At 47.1% G+C, this 25715-nt stretch overlaps 1 protein-coding gene across 1 annotated transcript in view; it reads left to right on the forward strand.

Annotated features, from left to right (window-relative positions):
• LOC144949015 (ryanodine receptor 2-like) overlaps window positions 1-25715 on the forward strand; it is a 260188-nt gene that overhangs the window by 225893 nt on the left and 8580 nt on the right. Inside the window, exons 107-109 of the mRNA XM_078878800.1 lie at window positions 1413-1477; window positions 4520-4620; window positions 20675-20726. Of these exons, the coding sequence (XP_078734926.1) occupies window positions 1413-1477; window positions 4520-4620; window positions 20675-20726 (218 nt within the window). The remainder of the gene's footprint in view (window positions 1-1412; window positions 1478-4519; window positions 4621-20674; window positions 20727-25715) is intronic.

Genomic DNA, 25715 nt, shown 5'->3' on the forward strand with positions numbered 1-25715 from the left:
GGGGTCCACGCACCTCCGTAAACTAAACTTTTTATTTTTACCAGGTAAGGCCCACTGAGCTATATAGCTCTTTTTCAGAAGCAACCTGGCTATAACGAATGACTACTCAACAAACTGGCTCATGTGAAAATGTATTGCCGCCAAATACTCTAAAGGCACGTTGATTCTAAGTGTTTAGGGGAAAAAAACGGAGAAAATGCACGCGACCGTGGGGAGAACATGCAAACGCCAATATATAGCGGGCATCTGGTTTGGGATTGAACCCACGACGTCCTGCATACCAGGCGAGGTCGTTAACATCTCGTCAGTGCTGCACCTCCCAATTTACCCGTGCCAGTGTCTCACTTTGGGGGCATATTGTGGCGGTTATTGCCAAATCACTAGATACTGCGTGCGTAGAGTTTTGCGGTTGTGGTGCTGCTGCGTAGCTCCACAGGGGAGTTTTGGGGCTGCACCGCTCGTTGTTTTCGGCACAACGTCCTGGCGATTCCGCTCTACGTGCCCTGGGTAGCTTCTTCAGGAAGTGAAACGGCTCAGTTGAGCGGCACACACACGCTACAACCTGCAAATAAGTCGGAGGGCAAAGCGACCCAAAGGCTCACTTATTGATGATCCCTTGGGTGTCCAGGTCACCTTGCAGGAAGCAAGCGCTTGGGCCACTTTGTGCCAAGTCACGGTCGAGGAGACAGAGCAATGAAATCAGCTCATGTTCATACCGGGGATTGTTGCATCACGTGACTGTGGGGGAGATCGCGATAGTTAGGGGAGACCTTCATCCAGCAGTCGATTCACCGTGGCTGTTAAGGATGACGATTGTCCCAAACCATTGGGCTGCGAGGTGGCCAAGAGTTGGACATCTGTGAGAAAGAGATTCATAGCCCTTCGGACTTCTCCAGGATAGATAAACATTCCGATTCTGAGTTGTCACTTTTTCGCATTATCCCCTCAATTAGCAGAGGTCACAATCGGGTACCCGATACCCGTACCCTACCTGATACCCGGCTACCCGTACCCGGCCGGGTACGGGTACGGGTACCCGTTTGCGACCCTGGTGCGGCGGGGTATGGGTACGGTTAGGCCGTGAGTCAGTGGTGAGTAACCATTTGTCACTCATTTCCCAACGTCTTGTCTCTTCTCACAATTCAAGTTCCTAGAATCAACCCACCCGCGCCTGCAACATGGCTTCATCCCAGAGGTCGCAATCAGGTACCCGATACCCGTGCCCTACCCGATACCCGGCTATTCGTACCCGGCCGGGTACGGGTACCCGTTTGCGACCCTGGTGCGGCCAGGTATGGGTACGGGTAAGGAATCAAAACCCGTTTGCGACCTCTGTCACTTAGGTATGTGTTCTCCGGGAGCTCACCGGCAAATTTGTTTGTTTCCCCCCCCCCCCCTGTACACCACCAAAGGTCTGATCATCGACGCGTTCGGTGAGCTGAGAGACCAGCAAGAGCAAGTGAAGGAGGACATGGAGGTACGGCGCCTTCTCACACACTCGTAGCTTCACACACACGGTCAGGGGCTACGGTGGCTCAGAGGGGCCCCCTGATGATCGTGTCGGCGCTGAGAGTCGCAGCTTAAACATTTCGGGCAAACCATCGTCATGGCAACATCCTCATCGAAGGTTTGAGGACCGCGTTGAGGTCCATCCATCACCCCAGGAGAGAAGACGTGCAACACGGGCACGGTCAGGGCTGGATTTTTCACTCGATATTTTCGGGAATGCTGGTAGGCTGGCTAGGAGTATGGTGTACCGGCGAAGGGCACTTCTGCTTGGAAGTACAAGGTGCACCTATTAATTGGAAGTACCATGCTGCGAGACATCTGCTAACCCTGAGCAAAACATGAATGAGTTTTTTTTTCGCGCTCCCCCCACATCGCCTTCACAGACTGTTGGGGCGAGTGTTGTTAGCGAGCCACACCTTTGAAGCCGGGCACGGCACACGAGGGGGTGGGTGGCCGGCACCACACACACTGCACTGGGTACTCAATTGAGGCTGAGTCGACCTAGGGGAGGCCCAGGACCGGTTAAAATAATTGTCACTGGTGTTGGCCGTGAGTGGGATTCGAACTCGAGTTGCCGGATCCCGAGTGCAGCTGGCTAACCGCTACACCACGGGCACCTACCACTGCAGTTATAATGAGGACAGAATAAGGCCAGATGGATGAGTGGGGCATGCTAAGATAACTCCTGGAACAGCATTCTGGACTGTACCAGCAGAATTGTAAGCATTGGAGACACGGTCTTTGGCCAAATTGCATTTCAGGCCAATCTGAGACATGCACACCAGTCCAACTTTTGCAGATATTTAACAACTTCTGGAATGGCCCCTTTCCAAGATCATTAGGCGCAATTGTATTGACCCAAGATATATAATGCTCCATGACCCAGATTAAAATTCTAAATGTTATGGTTATCGGAATGGGTACTCTGCCCCACAATTCCACCGGGTCCAATCACCAGTGGAGATGTTCAGAATTTATTCATTTTCCTTCCCCCCCCCCCCAAACACATATGTTGTGTACATTATTTAAAGCCTGTTTAGCTGATGCTAAGTTCATTACTGTATCGAGCCAGTATAATGAGCCAGCTGATTTCAGCAACATCTCTTGCATTATCTCAAGAACTATAAAAATTGACTCGAGGCAGAGCAATGCGAACGGCTATCCAAACATGATGAATTTTCTATCGCAGAGTTGATTATGCCACACGTCTGTCGATATATATTCAGAGAGGTTATTTTTGTTCGCATTGATTGACACCGCAGTGGAAAATGTGAACAAAAGACATCTATCAAACTGGTGTTTTGCACGTAGCAAAACGCAGTAAGCAGTTACTCCCTTCTACCTCGGTACAAATCTGCGAGTGCATTAATCGCCAGTGATTGGTTGGCGTAAGCGGTTAAATGAGTCAACCGCGTTGCCATCTGACGACCCTCGTGACCCCGCGCATCGTGGGGGAGGCCTTCATCTGGCACTGGCTTGACAAAGGGCAGCTAGTTATTTTATAATAATAATAATGATTATAATTAAACAGCCAGGGTGGCACCGTGACGGCGCTCAGCTTGCAATTGAAAGAGCTCAAACCTCAAGGGTTCAATCAGCCCATCATAGTCGCGGTTGTGCCGTGGACAAACCGGCCCCTGCCATGGAAATGTGAAATTTCACCGCTGGCTTCAAGCCACTGACTTATATTGGCATTGCCCGATGCTTATGTCACCATGAAAACAGGATTGGTTGGAACAAAGCATGTGATTCATGTGCACGCGTGGGTGGAGCTGTGGCACGGTGATTAGCGCAGCCGCGGTACAAACCCGGTGACCTGAGTTCGATTCCCGGCCACGGCTAGCATTGGTAGCGAATATTATCTGAGGCAGTCTCAACACACTCGTCAACGACAATGGGGCCTTAACAGGCAAGAATTCTCAAAGGCTGCGTTTCAGGCAACGTCTATTCTTCACAGCAAATAAGCAAGAGAGGCCAGGGAGAGAGAGTGGATGATTTGAGACTGCACTTTACACAATGCGGCCTGATAAGAATAAAATAAAAAATAGATTTTTTTTCGATAACCAGTTTTTTTTAATTGGCATATGACCAGTTACCTAATTAATATTGTCTATTGAGTAGCAGACAAACTCTTCATGAAGCAAAACATTTCCCTTGACTCGTTCATATTAAAAGTAAAATTCTGAAATGTTGCTGGCACGTTGCATTGGAGAAAGACACAAGGCACAATCCACTTAGCAGCGCATTTTTGGGCCCAGTCACTGTCTCGATAGAAGGAATTTACCGGCCCCTGTATTCCTGAGGCGGAGAAATCTGAGAAGTAAAATGTGAGCTACACATATCTCAAACTAAAATAATATTATTTTTTTACTAAAAATGCGTAAGGTTTGTCTAGCACTCGGTGATAAAGCTACGTCTTCAGTGAAGGTGAGGCGTTCATTCATATCCTGCCGGCTGAATGGTATTCCGTTTAAACATGGGGCGGCCTTGTGGCCTTTTTCCTCTTCACAATGGACCAGTGACGAATGTCTAAACGTCTTTTGACGATTGTTGAGTGCCCTTGTGTAAATTGCTTGCAATGTAACGGTGCGATATAAAAATCGTCGTAATTATCAGTATTAATTAATTCTTATTATAGCGGTTGGCATTCCTGATCCAAATGCGACCTTGACGATTGATATCTGAACCTGGCTTGCACTTCCTGTGGTCCGACATGACTTTCCATCGGGATGCGCGTACATCAGCAACGAGGGAGAAAATTGCGACCAGTTACGTTCCCGCGCAAAACATTCTGTTGTCCTGTGCCAGCCTTAACAGGTCCTCGCTAATGGAATTTTCTTTTGTTTATGATCACGATGGCCGTCTTTGATCGATTCAAAAGCACTGTTGTTGCATTGATGCATTATTGTTCGTAGCGATGGCCGGGCTGCTGAAGGTCATTGGGAGGAGAGTGAACGAAAACCCGATTTGTGATTAATGAATGATCTCTCTCCCCTGTGTTTTCTTTCAGACGAAATGCTTCATTTGTGGAATTGGAAATGATTACTTTGACTCCGTTCCACATGGCTTTGAGACGCACACCTTGCAAGAGCACAACTTGGCCAATTACCTGTAAGTACTCTCACTGCTGTTACTCTGCTGTTGTCTGCCTGTCTATCTAGGTCGACTCAGCCTTAAGTGAGTACCTGGTACGGTGCATTAACCATGCAACTGGGGAGACAAAGGTGGCCGGCTGTGGTGTTGGCCACCCATTACCTCGTGTGCCGTGTCGGCCTTCATAGGTGTCGCTCTCTAACAGCACTTGCCCCAACGGTCTGTTAAAGGTTATACGGGGGACCTTTGTCTGTCTATATGCCTCACTACGTCATTCACCTGCAAATCAACTATTCCAGAGGCTGTCTTTCCGACAGACCTGTTCTTCACCTGATGACGGCTGCTTGCGTTGTGGCCGAAACGTCGTGAGAATTGTATTTTATTATGTTTTATTTTTATTATGTTATTATTTCCCTTCTACGTGACTTTACCGAAAGAACCAAGAATAACTATTCCACACTCTCATTCGGTTTCCAGTTCTCATTCTTGGTTCGAATAGGCGTCATTTATTCTATCGATAGTTGTTTGTGAGAATTAATAAGACGAATACAGACATGTACTTCCTTCCAATAAAAAAGTATCCTGCTCGACAACAGTATGAAAAATATACAGGTAAAGGTGCAGCCCTGCAATTGCTCACTCACACCACTGCTAGCGGAAGGGCCTCCACCAGAGGGAGCTCTCGAGAGGGTATTTGGCCTACTGTTCCACGCTGACCAGATGTTTTGAAAGAGGTGTCAGTGCTCACACGCCATCCAACTACACGCATGCACAACCTGCCGATCGACTGCACACGAAATGTAGAATTTTGTTTCTCGAATAATTTCATTTGGGAAGCGGGGAGTCGGTCAGTGTCCAGTCGACGTAAGCTACACGTCACAGTGTTTCAATATAAACAGTCGCAATCGCGAACAGGCTTTAGACGAATGCGGTACATTGCAGAGGAAGAATTATGATTTGGAAAAACGTTTCTCGCGCCTCCGTTTGGCACGCTTGGCTTGCGTACCGTGAGAAAGACGTTCAGCATACATACATCAATTTTGATTTCAATGAGCTGAGTTAGTCTCCCGCCCCTGCTTACGAAGAGAATCCCAGTAATTGGTATCGGAGACTCATTCGCGACCTTGCTCCCGTCCACACCCCCCGATGTAATTGCTCCGCCACTGTGCAGCGGAATAGAACGTGGCAGAGAAGCATTGTGGGCTTAATCAGGAAGAGAAGGTTGCCCGAGGTCAGATGCCTCAGTGGTAAGTGGTGCCTCGACCTGCCCTGGGCCTCCCCTAGGTAAGGAAAAAGTGTCGCGGCCCCGTAAGCACTTGATCACGCTACTGCAGGCAGTAGAACCTCCACTAGGAGTCGACATCTCTCGAGAAAGTTCAAGTTTATTTTGTTAAACCAGGTGAAAATTCCAGGGACCAGTAATATCCCATTTGCAGAGCACCCCGAGAGAGAGAGAGAGAGTTTTTGGGCCTACTCTTCTAATCTGGCCAGACATTTTTTGGAAGATGTGAGAGTGCTGACATTTTGCCCCACCCGCGTGTTCTTTGTGCGGCGTGTAAGTGTCATCATTCAGGAGACAAAGGCGAGTTGGTATGGTGCAGGCTACATCGCCCTGTTGACCATGCTGTGCTGGCCACAGTAGGTGCTTGCGAATGGTAGTTACTCTGAGGATTCATATTCTTGGTTCTTTCGGTAAAGTCACGTAGAAGGGAAGTAATAAAATAATAAAAATAAAACATTAAATAGAAAGTTTTCTTTTTATTATTTTATTATTTCCCTTCTACGTGACTTTACCGAAAGAACCAAGAATATGAATCCCTGCAGTCACAATAGCTTTAAATCGTAATTTATACTCTGAGGATGTTTGTCTTCAATTGTATGCGCATGTCTTTATTTGCGTATGTATCCATGTATGTGTGTGTCTGTGTTGAGAGTTCTGTATGGGGAGCGGTAGTGCAGCGGTCAGCACGCTGAGCTACGAACCTGGGTCACCCGAGTTCGATTCCCGCTCATGGCCAACACGAGTGACGATTAACTGAACCGGTCCTGGGCGTCCCCTAGGTGGATTCAGCCTCAAATTATTTCTAGATGTGAAGCTTTCGTGACTGCAAGGATTCATATTCTTAGGTTTTTTCGGTAAAGTCACGTAGGTAAAAAATTAAAATTAATAAAAGTAAAATAAAAGTAAAATAAAAATCACGACGTTTCGGAGGCAACACAAGCTTCCGTCTTCAGGTGGAACCGTCACGGCACGATAGCTGTATCAAGTAATATACATTTTTATTCTACTTTATTTTACTTTTATTAATTTTAATTTTTTACCTACGTGACTTTACCGAAATAACCTAAGAATATACCTCAAATTATTCCCTGTTGCTGTGTGTAAAACATTGCCACTGGGGAGACAAAGGCGGCCGGGCATGGTGTTAGCCACCCCCACCCCCTCATGCGCCGGTGTTAGCCTTCACACGTGCTACTCGCTAACTGCACTTGCCCCAGATAGTCTGTCAAAGCCTATACGGGGCACCTTTGTCTCGCTATAGTTCTGTATCAGTCTGCATGCCTCTGTTATCTCCTAACCTACCTGCCACCCGAACCCGTTCCCTCAGCCGCCTATGAGCCGATCAATTAATTTGCAACGCGACGTTTGTGTGTGTGTGTGTCCCCACCACACACACAAACAACATTGATCGCAACAGCGCCGCACTGCTAAAACTGTTATCGGGCGCGTTTGGGAACAATGATTATACCGCCGCGTTGTTTTTTTTTTCCTCCGCTGCCGTGCCAAGCGGCTCCTCCGGCGCGTCGCCGCTTGGCGCTTTGCGTCTTGGATCGTCTGCGCACGTCTCAGTTTGCCTTCGCGCATCGCCATGCGTGCGCGCGCGTCGAGAGTTCGGTATTGGGGAGCGGTAGCGCAGCGGTTCCCGCAGTCGAAGACGGCAGCGGCGTTGCCTCGCCCGACGTCGGCGGGCACAGCATCGCGAGAGCTCAAAAAAGAGATTTGTGTGTGCCCACAGGCAAATCTTGAACACCATCTTCATTCTGTGCACCTCGTGTTGTCTAATTGAAGTAATCTCTCACGCCTGGCTTGGATAAAATATCTGCCCCGCTCCCCTTCCCCTCCTGTGCATCTCAGTTGAGCACATGCATGTTTGTACCCGTTGCGATTCATGCTGTCGTCCCTTATTAAATCAGGTCTGACGATCCATTAGGATGCGTTTTATAGACATATATAAGGGATACCTGGGTGTTCATTGTATAGTGGGGACATGTATTATTGTTCACGCAACTTCAAATAGAGGCAATAAAATCATCATCATAATAATTCAAAGCCATAGTCTGGTTCATGCCAGACTATGTCCGCACCTCTTCCGATTAGCACGGTTGGCCATGTACGGTGCGAAAGAAGTTCAACACACGTTTATAAACATGCATTGTGATTGTTTACATTGTTTTTCTGCTATAAATGTCCAAATGATGAGACACTGTGTTGTGCTATCATTTGTGGCCAGGTAGCTTCTGACAAATAAGTTAATAAGCTCAGTGGGCTTCACCTAGTAGGAGGGGGATGGTTTAGTTGTTGTATTTGTTTGTGTTTGGGTGTTTTGTTTACCTCTCTCGTACGTTGCACTACTGTCGTGTTTTGTATTGTGTGTTCTTGTCACGTTCTTACCCGCCCCTACTGGACATCTGCAAAATAAAGAGCTTAATCGTTTATCAGATTCCACCAACATCAATAAATGTTCTGATTCTGACGTACATGCCATAGCAATGTGGAGTTTACACATTTGGCGAAGCACCTCCGATGCACAAGGGTGGAATCCCTGTAAGTGACCTCTGGACACGTGATTATGATCACTAATTATACCACAGGGCATTGAGATCCACCAGCAAATGATGATCCTTGAAATACCCCAGACTTGAAGTGTGTACTCACACAAACTATGGCTCAGCGTCGAACACACCTACAAATGTATTCACACACACACACTCTGTAGTTCAAAAAGTAAAACCTCATTGGGTGTAAAGTCTTTTTGGCCAATGGCCTTTCTATGTCTGCTCTTTCACAAAAGAAAATCCATGTTAAAAATGAACACATTGCTACTTGCTTGCTTGGTAAGAATCTTCCCTATGAGCACTTTGCCGAAAGTTTAACGATCCATTTACATATTTTTACACGATCTAACCCAGGAAACCTGTTTTATGGGTGAAATATTTTACCTGCAAATTCCTCAATTGGGATTACGCAGAGCAATCATCGCCCCTCTGCTGTGAAACTACTGCAGGCTGTGTCAAACATAGCGTGATTGCCTTGCGCTATGAGAATTATACTGTGAATACTAAATGCACAATATTATTGTATGTATGGTATGTTGAACTTGTTCTGCACTGTTCGTAGCCGACCGGCGTGCTAATCAGAAATGCGGGGGAAGGACAACAAACTGAACGCAAAAAGCAGTTCTAAAGAAATTACTTTTCAAAGCAGATGATTTAAAAGTGCGCATCTCCAGAGGCTTCCTAACGTCGGATGGAAGAGCGTTCCAGACGGCCGCAGAAGCGTGCCTGTAAGCCCCGCGCGATGCGGTGACCGCCGCCTTTGTTCGACGCTGTCTCCTGAACCATGTGCCGTGAGTGGGGGAAGCGTGCAGAGCGATGATTGAACGGATTTCTACGCCGCACTGAGAGCCTTTTGATTGCTGTCCAAGAGCATAATGAACTGGCAAATGCCGAGCCCCGAAATAAACTAAGAGCTCTAAATATATCAGTAACGCATTAAACATTGAACAGCGGCGCGTCGACGTTCTGCGTCTATCATTGGTGGGAAAGTGCTCTGCATCATGTGGAAGTTTGGAGATTAAATACATCCCAATAATCATGAACTTTGTCATTAAAAGATGATTAAAGTGGTTGATGAAACAGAGAAAAGTTATCGTTGCAGTTCTGCAATTGATTGCATTTTGGGCCTACTCTTCCACGTGACGTCTTCAAAGAGCTGGGAGTACCCACACTTTAGCCCACCACACATGACCTACCGGGCGACGAACTGCGGAGTGGTGAATCCATCTGCACCGCTGGGCAGACAGAGGCAAAGGGTGAATTAAGAAACCTTTCATATTGGTTCAACCTCCGTGCCGGCAATGTGAACCGGTGACCTCTGGATTTCGAGTCCAGCGCGTGCTGACCATCACATCAGCGCAGCATCGGTTATTTACAGATACCCTCCTCCCTCTCCCCAGGAACAATTGGGAGACACTTTAGGTAAATATACGTATTTCCATCTTTTAACTCCTATCGAAGACAATTGGATCCATCGCTTTCGCAGCATTCTATCAGCTGTTGAGAAGAAAGTAAGAGGCTTATTTGAAATCGGTGGGGTATGTTTAAAAAAATGGCGGCATTCCCGTATCATATGGAAACCATATACGATGTTCAGTTAAAAGCGTAAAATGATTCACGTGAAACTTGCGTCAATTAGTGTTGATGTGTTACATGTGTAGTATAGTAAACTACGGCGGGGGACCACTTGACGGGTAGCACACTTTATTCACACTTGGGTTGTCACAATAACACGTGTTGTCACTACAGCTCACGCTACACGTTCCACCTGACACGTGTGGTATCTACAGCTCACGCTACACGTTCCACCTGACACGGGTGGTTACTACAGCTCATGCTACCCGTTCCACCCGGCTACACACACACGGGCATTCCAGCCCCGTAGCATCCGGGGGAACCTCTAGACCCACCCCAGCTTGGGTACGGATCACGACCACTGGGTCCCGCGGCCCGGTCCTCACACGGACGTCCGGCCCCCGGGTCCCAAGGTCCCGCCTCTGAGCCACACAGGGCCCCGGTCCTTACAAGAACAGCGGGACTAGGTGTCTCAGGGCCCTATCTCTTCCTCCTCCGTCTTCCGTCTTCACTGGTCACCAACTTCTCCCCGAGCGCCCGCGCGCACTGCCTTATATAGCCCTCCGCTCCAAGGAGACGGAGCCTATGCGGTCCGCGATGTGAGCACCCACCCTAGCCGACCAATCATCATGCGCTGCCACACGATCCCTTCTTGTGTCAGCGCACATAACCAATCACCACGCGCTGCCACACGATCCATCACTGTCAGCGCGCGTCACCAACACACAGCCAATCACCATCACATAACCCATGACCCCGCGCTGACCTACGATCCCTCCACGTCAGCGCGCGTCACCAACACACAGCCAATCACCACGCGCTACCCCACGATCCCTACCACCAGCGCGTATCACCACTACACATGTCAGTTTAACACGAAGGCTTTCGCGAGCAATATTATCCATAATAGAAGCTTCTTTGTGTAATGTGAGGATATATCTGGGTTGCTGATGGATCACACCTCGTTACGATGATTGGCTCTACTGGTCCTGGCCCATAGCCAATGAGGGGAAGTCTAGGGGCGTGGCCCTGACGTAATGGGAAAGTGACATCTGTAAGTTTGAGGATTGGATTTGCTGGCTTTAGCCACAGCCAATGGGGGGACGAGTCAGGGGCGTGGTCCTGGGAACGTACGATGGAGTCTAGAAGATTCCATAGAGGTTAACCAGGATTGGTGGAAAGGTACCTCGTGACCTGGGTATTAAAAGGGATGGAGACGGACAACACGTGGTAAGATCTGGAACGAACGGAGGGTGAGGCCACGCTGGAGCGGGGTCCAGGCTGCCACGTGGCCGCGCGTGTCTCTCTTTCTCCCTCTCACGCTGTCTGTCAGCAGCGTGAAGGAGTAAGATAGGAGTGTTGTGAACGAAAGACAAATAAAGACCGGATTCCAGAAGTCGCTTCCACGACCTTTATTACATTTGTATTAGATTGCATAGATATAAATGTGTCGTTAAACCCACCACCACCTGACACAGCCAATTAGTAAGGTTTGTCACGTGAAAAAAACATGCCAATTAGTTATTAGTACAGCACACCGGTGTGTTGTAGATTTTGTGGGTTTCCACTCCATCACACCAGTGTGCTGAAATAGGAACTAATTAGCATGCTTTCTTTACTTGACAAACCTTACTAATTGGCTGTGTCGGGTGTTGGCGGGTATAACGACATATTTAATCGACGCGCTCGAACCGAAAGAAAAAAAACCCCTCGATTGTGGACGTTATAAGTCACCGGATTCTACTCCTGTATAATATATGAGTTCGGCCAAGATTGGACGACTGTTGTTATGTTTCGGATACAGCCCGTGGTTCATATCTGGCTCTGTTGGATAGAGTCCATTGCACAGCTGTCCCACGTGATTGATGATTCCACGCTCGCCCATTTTCTGAAGCCCACTTTCTCTTATGCCGCTACCTTTACGGTTGTTGCGGCATCCACGGTCCCGTCTGTATCCTCCTCCTCCCCCTCGGTCACCGCTACCATCGTGGCCATTGCTACAGTCACCGTCTGTCTCATTTGTTCCATCTCTATCCCCCTCTTTCAGGTCGGGCCTCAGGATCGAATTTGCCAGATTAGACTTTTTTTAAATTCCCAAATTGAAAAGCCGCATAGCGACATCCCTCCCAACTGCCAGGATAATACCCAAGGAGCATTTTGGAATTGGTGAGATGAGATGTGATGTAAGGTGCTTTTGAGTCGATGCCATTTTATGAAAGCGCCCTAACACATTCCTGTGGAGTTGGGTTGCTCGGTCAATGGCCAGGGTCAACGGCGGCGTGGTGTATTCCGCAAATATGCCCGACTGTGAGGGCGGGCACAAGCCGGCGTGAGTAGGTTAAACGTTGAGTTTTATAAGGGCACCACGGGGTGACCAGCCCCTCCCCACCCAGCCCCACCCCTCCCACCCAGCCCCACCCAACCCCTCCCCACCCCTCCCACCCTCCCCACCCAGCCCCTCCCCACCCTCCCCTCCCTCCCCACCCAGCCCCTCTCCACCCTCCCCTCCCCACCCAGCCCCACCCTCCTCACCCAGCCCCTCCCCACCCTCTCCTCTCCACCCAGCCCGTCCCTCCCCACCCAGCCCCTCCCTGCACGACGGAAACAATAATCCCCTGTGGGCTGGTGTAACCAGGAGGTTCCTACCAGTATAAGTGAAAACATGCATCGTCTCTGTCACTGCTACCCATCACGAATAATTGCTACCGCCACTATCTCATCGCCGATCTCTCTCCTCGCCGTCCTCGTCTCTCTGTGAGCATCACATTCATTACCCTCAGGAGCTCTGCATTTTAAATTCGCCTCCAATTTTGAGAAGGTGGTCTCCATGCCTGGCCTCCTCCTCTCGGGTTATATTCCTTCTCCGCTCATAGACTTCAGCTTAGCTACGTCCTGTGCCTTTTACATCCTTTCACGCTTGTGTTAAACACAATAATCCTAGAATCTGTCTCTCTTGACCTCTTTGTTTCTCTCTCTCTGTCCGTCAGTCGGTCCGCCAACAACAGAGTAAAATAATCGACCATCACAGACACCACCCCACACCCCCTCCCCGCTGTAGACGTGGAAAAGAATTGCACCGCTTTGCCGATCGGCGCCGGGAAAAGACATGACAGAACTACAGCCGACCGTTGATATCCCTTTGGTGGATTATGTAGGCTGCGGAATGATCAGGCTCATTCGCGTCTCTCCCGTGCATGGCAGTTCTACGATTAGCCACTCCTCGCGCATCGCGAGCGACCGAGCTGCGTTGTGGAGTACGGCCAAACGAAGCTGCGTGGGAAGGCTTTGGTCTACAGCGGTGGATTGAAAAAAGGGATTATTATGATGATTGTTGTAGTAATGCTCCCGTGAATTGCTGCGATCAACCAGTTTATGTGGGAAGATTAAACACACATCACCCAGAGAGGCTTATGGGTTATATCCGTCTATGATTGTATGGATCAATTCTGTGTGGGTTATTTTGACTTGCAGCTCATTTTCTGCACCATAAGTTAATTTATTTCATGTGATATTAAGGTCGTGCATATTACCATCACATTTTTTTTGGGGGGGGGGGGGGGGGGTAGGGATATTCTTTTTAAACGATGTCTACATTTTTGTTGTTGTATCCATCCTATTTGCATTAGAAGAAAAAAAATTACTTTCACAATAATTTCGGGCGCTTATGAAATTTTTTATGCAAAACAACAAAAAATGTAATTGGAAACTCGGGAACGGTCCCGACTTTCCCTCGACCAAACAAAAACCCCAGACACGGCAACTTGAAACGCAATTAGCGGCGCGCGCTACAACGGCACAATGAATGTAATTGCGTGGCATTAATAAAACATGGGGGCGCCCGATCGCATTCCGTTTCGGTGTTTTTAAAAATAATTTTAATTAAGCGCATTGTCTGAAAATCTTTTACTTTGATGGACAGATTCACGACGCCGTTGCTTCGACCGCATTGCACCTTCCCTTACGCTGCTCGCGACGGACGCCGTCTTAAATACTGATTTGGCCGCTTGGGTTTTTACCCCGGGGGATGAAAAAAAAAATGCGTATCGCGGATGGATGGAGCCCATATCCAGCACCGCAGAGACCCAGGGCCTCAACCCCGCAGCTAGGGTTCCGGGGATTGAGTCCCGGGAGCCCAAGGCGAGGTAGAAGTCTCGAGTGGAGAGAGAGAGAGAGAGAGGTGACGGTCTCTGGCCTGGTCGCTGAAGACCGAATGAGCACATCCATCATAGCGGTGTGGTTGTGCAACTTATGCATTCACATCTGGCTCCTCGGGGGCTTAAATTGTTTGTTCAGTGACACCCCACCCCCTCCGCCTTTGCACTGTATATATTTTATTAAACACTTTTGTAAAAAAATACACTGTGGCCTTAAATTAAGGGGGGAATGCCCTTTTATATAACACATAAATAGAGAGTCCAGAGGGATCCAGTGGATAATACGAGTTGGAGACTGCACTTAACACCTTTGGGCGTGGTAAGCGTTTCTCTGATGAATGGTTTTTGAATTGGTATCCGCATAGTTTCACTAGTAGTAGCTATTTAACAACAGCAAATCCTTCAGCAATTCATTCCTAATTAATCTAATAAACAAATTTGCATATAACATATGACAATAAAAGGCTTGTAAGGTGTTACACCTGTTCCAATTGGTCGCGTGAAAATTTTCAAGAGAATTGCCATGAATTGTGGGACTATGACTTGATTAAAGGATATATATTTGCATCATGGTGTGGTGTAGTGCATCTAGTGGCTGCAGGGGTTAAGTGAACGAGCTGCATTCAATCAATTATTGTATTTGATGTGCTATAAAGAACGTCCATTGCCTGAAGTGCTGCCCATTATATGACCTACAAGGCTGCTGACCTACAAGGCACTCAGTGGGTTAGCCTCACACCTCCGATTAGCACGGCTGGCTACGTACGGTGCGAAAGAAGTTCCACATACATAACATTTACAGGAACTGATCCATCTTAAGACTCCGACGAGGTCCCTCAGATCTTTGAAATAGCCATCTAATAAGCACTCCAAAGTCGAGGCTCATTTCCTAGGGTGATTGGGATTTTGCCAATACAGCTACCAAGCTTTATAACGCTTTGCTAACAAGACAATCAGAATCGTTGTGTATATTTAAGTCTTTATATTTACTGGCTTTTACCCCCTCCTAGTTCTGGCTGTCCGTTCACCCTGCAGATTCTGTTCATTTCCTGTTTTCCATTCGCAGCACATTGGAATCTACGGATGAAATGCACCTTACAAATGCAAATTATTACCACGTTTTTTTCTTCCTTTCAAAGGCCCACGGCGTTATCGACGAATGTATTGAGTTAGTAGTCACATGCAGCATATATGCATCTTAAATACTTGTTTATTTTGTTGAACCGGGGAAAACTCAATACAACCAGCCCGAGTCTCATTTGCAAGAGGCGCCTGAGATTTTCCACGCGCATGATCAGCGTGCAGTGCATGGGCAGTCGCCGGCTCGAGAACGGGTTCCGTTTCCCGAGACCCGTCCCCCGAGACCCGTCCGTAAAGTCACGTAGAAGGGAAATAATAATAAAAATAAAACATAATAAAATAATTCTCACGACGTTTCGGCCACAACGCAAGCAGCCGTCCTCAGGTGATGAACAGGTCTGTCAGGAAGACAGCGTGTGAATGGACGCGTCTGAATGGACGCTGTCTTCCCGACAGACCTGTTCTTCACCTGAGGACGGCTGCTTGCGTTGTGGCCGAAACGTCGTGAGAATGATTTTATGATGTTTTATTTTTTTATTTCCCTTCGACGTTACTTTACCGAAAGAACCAAGAAGATGAATCCCTGCAGTCACGAAAGCTTTAAATCGAAATTTACCCGTCCGTAAGTCGAACGGTTCGTAAGTCGGAACAACAATAATTGAGTGTATTTGAATGCACGTGCGGTCGTTGTAGCACAATGTCGCTCATCGCCATTGCACATCACGCGGGATACTGGGGACTCGTTGCATCTCGCGGAGGATCGCTGCGCCGAACAAAACGGTTCAGCGGTTCGGTTCGCCGATTCGCAAGTCGGGATGATTAAAAAATGTGTATGCCTTGCATGGAAGCTCGTTTGTAAGTGTGGATGATCATAAGTCGGGGACTGCCTGTATTCATCTATTCCTATTTAGGAGTCAATGCATCGTCAGATCAATATGAACAATTCATTACCCCCCCTCCCACCTCAGGGATTCGATAAATTGTTAAAACTCCAGGTCGCGGTTTGTCGTTTGAGCAATATGATATTAATTCTTGTTTCATGTTTTGCCGTAGCTTTTCCTTTATTTGGTGTTACGTCTTTATCGTTTTTTTCTTTCCCAAATCCGTTGCCATGAATGTAACATGAGCATGTAATGAACGTATATTCATAAATAATTGAGCATCGTGTATGTGTATTGCGAGTGTAAATGTAGAACAACAACAACATTAATTGACGTATCAATCATTAAATGCCGCATATGAATGCCCAATTACGCACTGCAGTTGCCCGACGAAGCTTCATCATCTCCGACCACAAAACGCTGCTTAGCTTCGGCGGTGATTTGAGCATAGGCCACTTGGAGAGAGCGCAGCGCTCACGCAATATATATGAAGAGAGGTCGACATCCTACTTGCCGTACTGCCATCGTGCGGCCACCTGGTTGGGTATCACACACTGAAGCGTCCAAATGATAAGCCACGTTGCTGAGCCATCATTTGTGTCCAGGTCATTTCTGAACAATAAGTTAATATTTCGATTTAAAGCTTTCGTGACTGCAGGGATTCATCTTCTTGGTTCTTTCGGTAAAGTCACGTAGAATGGAAATAATAAAAATAAAACAATAAAATAATTCTCACGACGTTTAGGCCACAACGCAAGCAGCCGTCCTCAGGTGGAGAACAGCTCTGTCTTCTCGACAGAGTGTAAATGTGAGTGTAAATGTAGAACAACAGTACTGTTCTCCACCTGAGGACGGCTGCTTGCGTTGTGGCCGAAACGTCGTGAGAATTATTTTATAATGTTTTATTTTTATTATTTTATTATTTCCATTCTACGTGACTTTACCGAAAGAACCAAGAAGAATAAGTTAATACCTCAGTGGGCTTTTCCTTGTAGGATGGGGATGCTTTCGTGTTGTATTTGTTTGTGTTTTGGGTGATCTGTTTGCTTGTCTTTTGTACTTTGCGCAGCTATCACGTTTTTGTATTGTTTATTGTTGCAACGTTCTTACCACGTGCCCCGAGCTGGACCTCTGTTAAAAAGAGCTTCACAGCTCATCGGATTCCTCTTGCAGTGTAAATACACATTCCGATTCCGATGAGAATCGCAGCATATCTTTGCTTCGTTGCCATCACTTATTTTATTTTCATTACCCTCTGTCGTGTTGCTGTTGACCCAGGTCACTCGTGCAAACGAGACCTCCATTATCCTGGTCTCTTGACTTCTCAACCTGGTTTAACAAAATAAACTTGACTTGACTCGAGCATCATCGATCTCCGCAGTGTGCGCGCTGCAAGCACTGCGCCAGCGTGCCCAACCGGGAGGGCAAAAGTTAGTCGTGGTCGGCAGGTAGGATAGATCCTTAAAGAGACGTCAAGACATAATCCTAAGAGGTCACAAATGTGTCTCAGTTGGCATAGGGCGATCCAACATTGAATGCGTTTCATGTAGGGCCACGGTGACATACGAATGCCATTCAACATTTGGTGCCACGTATGATAGCTCGTAATAATACGAATATTTTTTTTACATTTCTAATGGCGCTGAAATGTCCCGAGAAAGTGAATGACATTATATGTCATCTCAAGCATTGAAAGGGCCCCCCAGAGTGGCAGCTGTCCCTGCGTGGCACAAGGTGAGTCAGCACCGGGCCTGTGAAAGCTGCCAGCACGCGGTGATGATTACCGTCTTGTAATCCCGATTCATTGACTTAGATCACGGAGGTAATTAGGTGCTCAGAATTCCAAAGATCGCGGTCCAGTGAACATGTCCGTGACGTTTACATGCACGTGACCCTTTCTGCGAGGGTGGGTTTTCTCCGGGTACGCTGCAATCTAAATGAAGACAAAGATCCCCCCTACAGCCTTAGCAGACTGTTGGGGCAAGTGCTGTTAGCGAGCACCTATGAAGGCCGGCACGGGTACACAAAGGGGAGTAGGTGGCCAGCACCATGCCAGGCCGCCTTTGCCTCCTCATTTGCGATGATGTTATATGCCGCACCAGGTACTCATTTGAGGCTGAGTCGACCTAGGGGAGGCCCAGAACCAGTTCATATCATCGTCACTGGTGTTGGCCGTTAAGGGAGAATCGAACTCGGGTTGCCAGGTTTGTAACGCAACACGCTAACCGCTAACCTACTGCTTCACAAAAAGACAAAGATCCCCCGTATAGCCTGAACAGACTGTTGGGGCAAGTGCTGTTAGCTCCACACACACACACACGGTCACCCGCAAAATGCTCGCAAAGTTATTGGGTACACACTCATGCGGAACCTTTGCTCAAAAATGAAAGTTCTGAGTGACACTTTCCCGGATAAACAAGGACATGCTGAAAGTTAATTGAAACATAATTTGAAAAGGGAAATTACAGAAAGGTACGTAAAAAAAATGTACTGACGTGGCACGCAGGGGCAATGGAATGTTCACAGTTTTACCCCCGAGGGATCATGAACGCGCTCAGGAGATGTGCGTGTGAGTGATGGGCATCGTCGCAAAGCCGAAATGCTCATCAAATTGTGCCGTGTGTACAAACCGTTTGCCATTAATGAGCAGGATATTGACATCGTAATGAGTGTGCAATTCCAACACTTTTTCTCGTCAAGACCTCAAGTCGAATTGTCTTGACTTTCAAACCCTATTTCAACCCTGTCATTGTGCAGACAATGCCTATCACAGCTCTACTTTGGTCCATTATATTATACATGTTCCATTATATACATCACGGCGTTGTCTTGTTTGTATGGCTTGTAAAATGAGAATGATAATAAAATCTCGCGTTATTACCATTTTATTTCCATTATGCTCTCGGTGTTATGTCACGAGACAAACAATCCATTCGGATCTCTCACAACAGCAGCGCACCTCTCAATGGAAGACAATGCCCCACAGAAGCGGATATCACAGAACTAAATTTCGATTGAAAGCTTTCGTGACTGCAGCGATTCATATTCTTGGTTCTTTCAGTAAAGTCACGTCGAAGGGAAGTAATACAATTATAAAAATTAAACATAATACAAATTATCACCACATTTCGGCCACAACGCAAGCACCTGAGGACGGCTGCTTGCGTTGTGGCCGAAACGTCGTGAGAATTTGTATTATGTTTTATTTTTATTATGTTATTATTTCCCTTCTACGTGACTTTACCGAAAGAACCAAGAATATCACAGAACTACTACTGAGATCGTTTTAAGTGATCTCTGGTCCGCACAATAGGAGGGGCAGCACTTTCCTACCCATCCTGCCAGAGAGAGTAATGTTTGTCACGTGACAGACAAACCAATGTAAAAAAATTTAATTCTCAGAATTTTTGTCAAATTAAGTGACGAGACAAATTTTATTTGATGGGTTTTTTTGCGCATTTCTCGGTGACCAGGCTGAGATAATGAACTCACTACAGTACACTCGATGACCTGGTTTTAATCACGAGTAGTCGCCTGCATTCGAACTCACGGTCTCAGAGGAATCGGCTGAGCGCTGTGACCTCTAAGCTACTCGGTCACCTCAAAAATATAAAACATTTCAGTCAAAGTGTCTTCATGCGCAAGTTAATGGCTGACCGCTGCTCATCTCTGGAAATGGCCTAATTATGTAGATTCTATAATTCTACGTTGGTTCTTAGGATCTTATTATATTTTTGTTTAAGTTTATTTTCCTGTATGGAAAATGTATCTTGGCCCAGGTCCTCCTGATATTGTCATTGGGCTCTTAATTGTTTACAAATAAAAGCAATACAAAATTGCAACAATAAACATTTTTGACAATTGCTGTTGACTGCTTTCCAAACACGGTGGACCTCATCATTCATCAGGCGGCGCTTGTGTTACCGATCCCCAGAGGAATCATCGGTGATGGTGATGACAACGTTGATGAAGAGTTTCCACCATGGATTTCGGGAATGCCAACAGCGACACACACCACACGCTAAATAAATAGTCTCACAATACGCTTCCTTCACATGCCTGTCCTTCCATATGAATCATAAGTAGTTTTTTTTATACATCCCATCGGCCACACACAACCTTCTGGGAGTGGCAAAAAAAATATCAGCGGCATTGGTTCAACACAAGCAAAGCTCTGGACCCGGTTTCAACATTCAGCGTCTCATCAGCAGAGTCAGGCTCTGCTTGAACCAATGTTGGTGAGCTGCCCAGATGTCTTTTGGCAAGGGCCCTCTCTCTCTAAGATACGGTTCCAAGTTTGACACAAACAAAACACTGCTCCTTTGAGCATGGAGCCCACTTCCACTTTCATTACACGTGACATATATGGACGTTTCTGTTATAATCATGAATAATTTACAGCCCTGTCTGAACCTTCTGCTGATTCAAGGCCTCCTCCCCAAGCCGGCTGTGTCGTGGCGGTTGGTTGTGTATGTTGCAAATGTAATTCGCGCATTTTGAACGAGTCACGAAGATTAATGCGTTGTGCGTTTCTCCGTCTTTCAGATTTTTCTTCATGTACCTGATCAATAAAGATGAGACGGAGCACACTGGACAGGTAAGGGAGGCTTAAGAACTCACGTAAATCAATGGATTGCAATCGATGTAAAAAAAATAGTTGCCCCTTTGCGTCCGTAATTAAAATGTTTCCCGGTAGACGTGCTTTTCCTCGGTGGTACACACCGATGCAAACGCCACTGTTGCACGACACGAGCTATGAACGCACGTTTTAATAGCCAATTAATTCGTACCAAAAAATATTTGACATTCTGGATATTTAAAAAAACTTGCAGCGGCTGGACGAACTCCGTTTTACGTTTGTGGGAACGAAATAATTTATAATTTTTTATTACTTATATATTTTCAAATACTGAAACAAATAATGTACTGCCCCTTGTCAATCTGTTATGCACTCATTCTGTTTTTTTTAATCCTTAATGCTATTTAACGTGATATTATGTAACTGTGATAATCATGCTTGATCTCGTTACTCCACTGCTGGCCTCCCCACACGGTATCAACATTATTATTCTGTCTGTCTGTTACGTAATGATTTTTAATTGAAATTCTTGGTTTTATACAATTTTTTTAAACAACGTTTTCTTTTCATTTTACTTACAATATTTTGGCTGCCAAATCAACTGTCGGAAGCCAGTGAATACAAATCCTGGTTGGCGAACGATTTAACCCATCTGTCTTTCGGGGCTAAGTAAAAAAGGATCACTTTGTATTGACAGCTTTTTAGTCATCCTATGGAGAGACTTACCTCTGCCATGGTAATGAGGAATTTCCACCATTACCTCATGGCTTCCAGTGGATGCCTCTCGCCACAGTGGCGAGATGTTAACTACCTCGCCTGGTATACAGGAGGTCGCGGAATGTTAACTTTCTCGCCTGGTATACAGGAGGTCATAGGTTCGATCCCGGCCCTGATGCCTGCTGCTCTATATTTGGAGCTTGTGTCTCTCTTCCCGTGGTCGCGTGGGTTTTTCTCTGGGGTCCTCCAGTTTTTCCCTCCACATTTAGAAACAACTTTCGTTTTAGAGGATTTGGCTGCTATACATTTCCAAAAGATGATGAGCCGCTTCGTTGAGCGACCATCTGTGTGGCCAGGCCGCTTCTGAGAAAGAGCTACATAGGCGAGTGAGCCTTACCTGGTAAAATAACAATAGTAAGTCAACAAATAATAACATTGATCTTGATTGGAAGCTTTCGTGCTGTAGGCCTGAAGACGACCGCTTGTGTTGCGATCGAAACGTCTTATTTTATTTTATACCTACGTGACTTTACCGAAAGAACCAAAGAGTATAATAACATATTATTGGTACTTTCGGTAAAGTCATGTAGAAGGTAAATAATAAAATAATAAAAATAAAACATAATAAAATTCTCACGACGTTTCGGCCACAACACAAGCAGATGGCTGATTGCGTTATAATGAATAATAAAAATAATAAATAATACAATTTTATTTTATTATGTTTTATTTTTATTATTTTATTATTTCCCTTCTACGTGACTTTACCAAAAGAACCAAGAATATGAATCCCTGCAGTCACGAAAGCTTTAAATCGAAAAGTATAATAACAATATCGTTCTGCCTCTGTCATTCATTTGAGCAGGGAGATATTTGAAATGTAACTCACTTTGCACAAAAGCAAGTTGTCAGTCGAGTGGCAGCCAAGGAAAAAGAAAACCATCCAAGAGAATGACCATCCAGGGAGATGGAGCGATGAATTCAGTTGGTGTGCAGGTGGTGCCTCGTGAATTGTCGCGTCGCACGATCGTGATGGGTGGCGGCAGCGGCTTTAGGGGAAGGCCTTCATCATCGTCCGGCAGTAGATTCACCGCCGGACGATGATGGTTGTGAAGTGGTCATCATGAATAAGATAAACAAAACTCTGTGATTACGCACGGCACGCACGCGTTCATCCTGCAAATGAGGACCCCGCGGCCCCTTTGTTTATTTCCGAAGACAGAAATTGTCAGTGGCTGCACAGTGATCCCATGGGACGGTTAGTGGAGAATATTAAAGCGGAAGGTAATTGGGTAGTTAAAGATAATTAGGTGATGACCTGGGGATTTATATTACGTTTTGTCACGTTCTCCGTGAGTCTTTGGCGCCTGTCCTCATGTGAGCTCTCGTTATGAAAACCAGGGATGTTAACGATTACCCGGTTTATTGGTGAACAATCGATGTTTCAGCCCAGAATATATGCACGTGCAAGAATTATTTAAAGTATTTTGAATGTGCGTTTGTTTATTAGTGCAATATACCCCCCAACCTCCAATGGTGGAGAGGCATCTCCCTCTCTCAGACAACTAACTCTGTCCACAAAGTGGTACCTATTTTATCAACTCCAAAGGGATGATTGGTCATGAAGTGTACTGTAGCATTACTTCAATGGGATGTGAACTCATAGCAATGCAATGAGGTCGTGAGTGAAGGGCTATGACCACAGCAGGCTATCAAGTTTCTGCTTCGGTGAACATATACAAAGAATAACAGGCTAATTCGAGACAATAACACCTTCTTTTGATTCACTGTCTCTGAAGAACGGAGGATCTTGACCCGTTTAGCCAATTGGCCTCTTAAGTGAGCCGAAATGTCGAAATCTTAATTTCGTCTCGTTGGTTATATAAAAGAACAAACCTGTTATTACTCTTTCCAGGGACCTGCCACAGCAGCGTAATGGTTAGCAGCACAAGTGACCTTGCAATCCAGAGGTCACCGGTCAGATTCCATCTCTCGGGGGGGGGGGGGGGGGCAAGCAGTTGAAATTAATGGGCAAAACGTCTTAAAGCTGAGAGTTGTCCAGCCCGGGCCGCGCGAAGAATAGGCCAATATATTTCGATTTAAAGCTTTCGTGACTGCAGGGATTCATCTTTTTGATTCTTTCGGTAAAGTCACGTAGAAGGGAAGTAATAAAATAATAAAAATAAAACATAATAAAATAATTCTCACGACGTTTCGGCCACAACGCAAGCAGCCGTCCTCAGGCGAAGAACAGGTCTGTCGGAAAGACATTCAGACGCTGTCTTTCCGACAGACCTGTTCTTCACCTGAGGACGGCTGCTTGCGTTGTGGCCGAAACGTCGTGAGAATTGTATTTTATTATGTTTCATTTTTATTATTTTATTATTTCCCTTCTACGTGACTTTACCGAAAGAACCAAGAAGATGATAGGCCAATATATCTTCCAGACGCCGCCCAGAATCCGGACCCAGAGATTCTCAGCACGGCAGGCTGTGTGCTAGAACACAAGCCGTCGTGTGCCGCGTGAGCCACCTCTGGGTCCGTTGCGTTTACGCTGCGAGCTCCCTCGTCGTTCGAATCGGTCGGTGTGTGGCATCAACGCCTTCCCCTCGATTGCGTCGCTTCTTGCGGTGCCGTGTAATTTTTTTTGGTGTGTGTGTGTGTGGAAACGTAGGGACTTGATTATATCGCGTTCGTGGGGTGAGGATTATTTAAAAAAAGGAGCCTCCCTCCGGAGGTGAACCGATTGGGCACAACAGTGCGTTGCAACGGGGCCCTTTATTAATATTTGCTGATGGTATTTCACCAGCACTCATTAGCAATTTAATTAAAATGGCATTTGCTGAACCTTGAGAGAGAGGGAGAGAGATGGAGAGCGAGAGGGAGAGAGAGAAGTATGAGAAGCGCTGTTCGATGCAAGGGAGTGATACAAGGAGTTTGATGCAGAGCGAGATGAAAGAGACAAATATTCACGTAAGAGCTGCTCGCAGCTACAGCTACCGCCGCTCTCCCTACAGCTACTGCTGATCTCCCTACAGCTACCGCTGCTCTCCCTACAGCTACCGCCGCTCTCCCTACAGCTACCGCTGATCTCCCTACAGCTACCGCTGCTCTCCCTACAGCTACCGCCGCTCTCCCTACAGCTACCGCCGCTCTCCCTACAGCTACCACCGCTCTCCCTACAGCTACTGCTGCTCTCCCTACAGCTACCACCGCTCTCCCTACAGCTACCGCTGATCTCCCTACAGCTACCGCCGCTCTCCCTACAGCTACCGCTGATCTCCCTACAGCTACCGCTGCTCTCCCTACAGCTACCGCTGATCTCCCTACAGCTACCGCTGATCTCCCTACAGCTACCGCCGCTCTCCCTACAGCTACCGCTGATCTCCCTACAGCTACCGCTGCTCTCCCTACAGCTACCGCTGATCTCCCTACAGCTACCGCTGCTCTCCCTACAGCTACCGCCGCTCTCCCTACAGCTACCGCTGATCTCCCTACAGCTACCGCTGCTCTCCCTACAGCTACCGCCGCTCTCCCTACAGCTACCGCCGCTCTCCCTACAGCTACCACCGCTCTCCCTACAGCTACTGCTGCTCTCCCTACAGCTACCACCGCTCTCCCTACAGCTACCGCTGATCTCCCTACAGCTACTGCCGCTCTCCCTACAGCTACCGCTGATCTCCCTACAGCTACCGCTGCTCTCCCTACAGCTACCGCTGATCTCCCTACAGCTACCGCTGATCTCCCTACAGCTACCGCTGATCTCCCTACAGCTACCGCCGCTCTCCTTACAGCTACCGCTGATCTCCCTACAGCTACCGCTGCTCTCCCTACAGCTACCGCTGATCTCCCTACAGCTACCGCTGATCTCCCTACAGCTACCGCTGATCTCCCTACAGCTACCGCTGATCTCCCTACAGCTACCGCTGATCTCCCTACAGCTACCGCTGCTCTCCCTACAGCTACCGCTGATCTCCCTACAGCTACCGCTGATCTCCCTACAGCTACCGCTGCTCTCCCTACAGCTACCGCTGATCTCCCTACAGCTACCGCTGATCTCCCTACAGCTACCGCTGCTCTCCCTACAGCTACCGCTGATCTCCCTACAGCTACCGCCGCTCTCCCTACAGCTACCGCTGATCTCCCTACAGCTACCGCCGCTCTCCCTACAGCTACCGCTGATCTCCCTACAGCTACCGCTGATCTCCCTACAGCTACCGCTGATCTTCCTACAGCTACCGCTGCTCTCCCTACAGCTACCGCTGATCTCCCTACAGCTACCGCCGCTCT

This window comes from Lampetra fluviatilis, chromosome 52 (assembly GCF_964198595.1).
Source record: "Lampetra fluviatilis chromosome 52, kcLamFluv1.1, whole genome shotgun sequence".
In the NCBI taxonomy this organism is placed as follows: Eukaryota; Metazoa; Chordata; class Hyperoartia; order Petromyzontiformes; family Petromyzontidae; genus Lampetra; species Lampetra fluviatilis.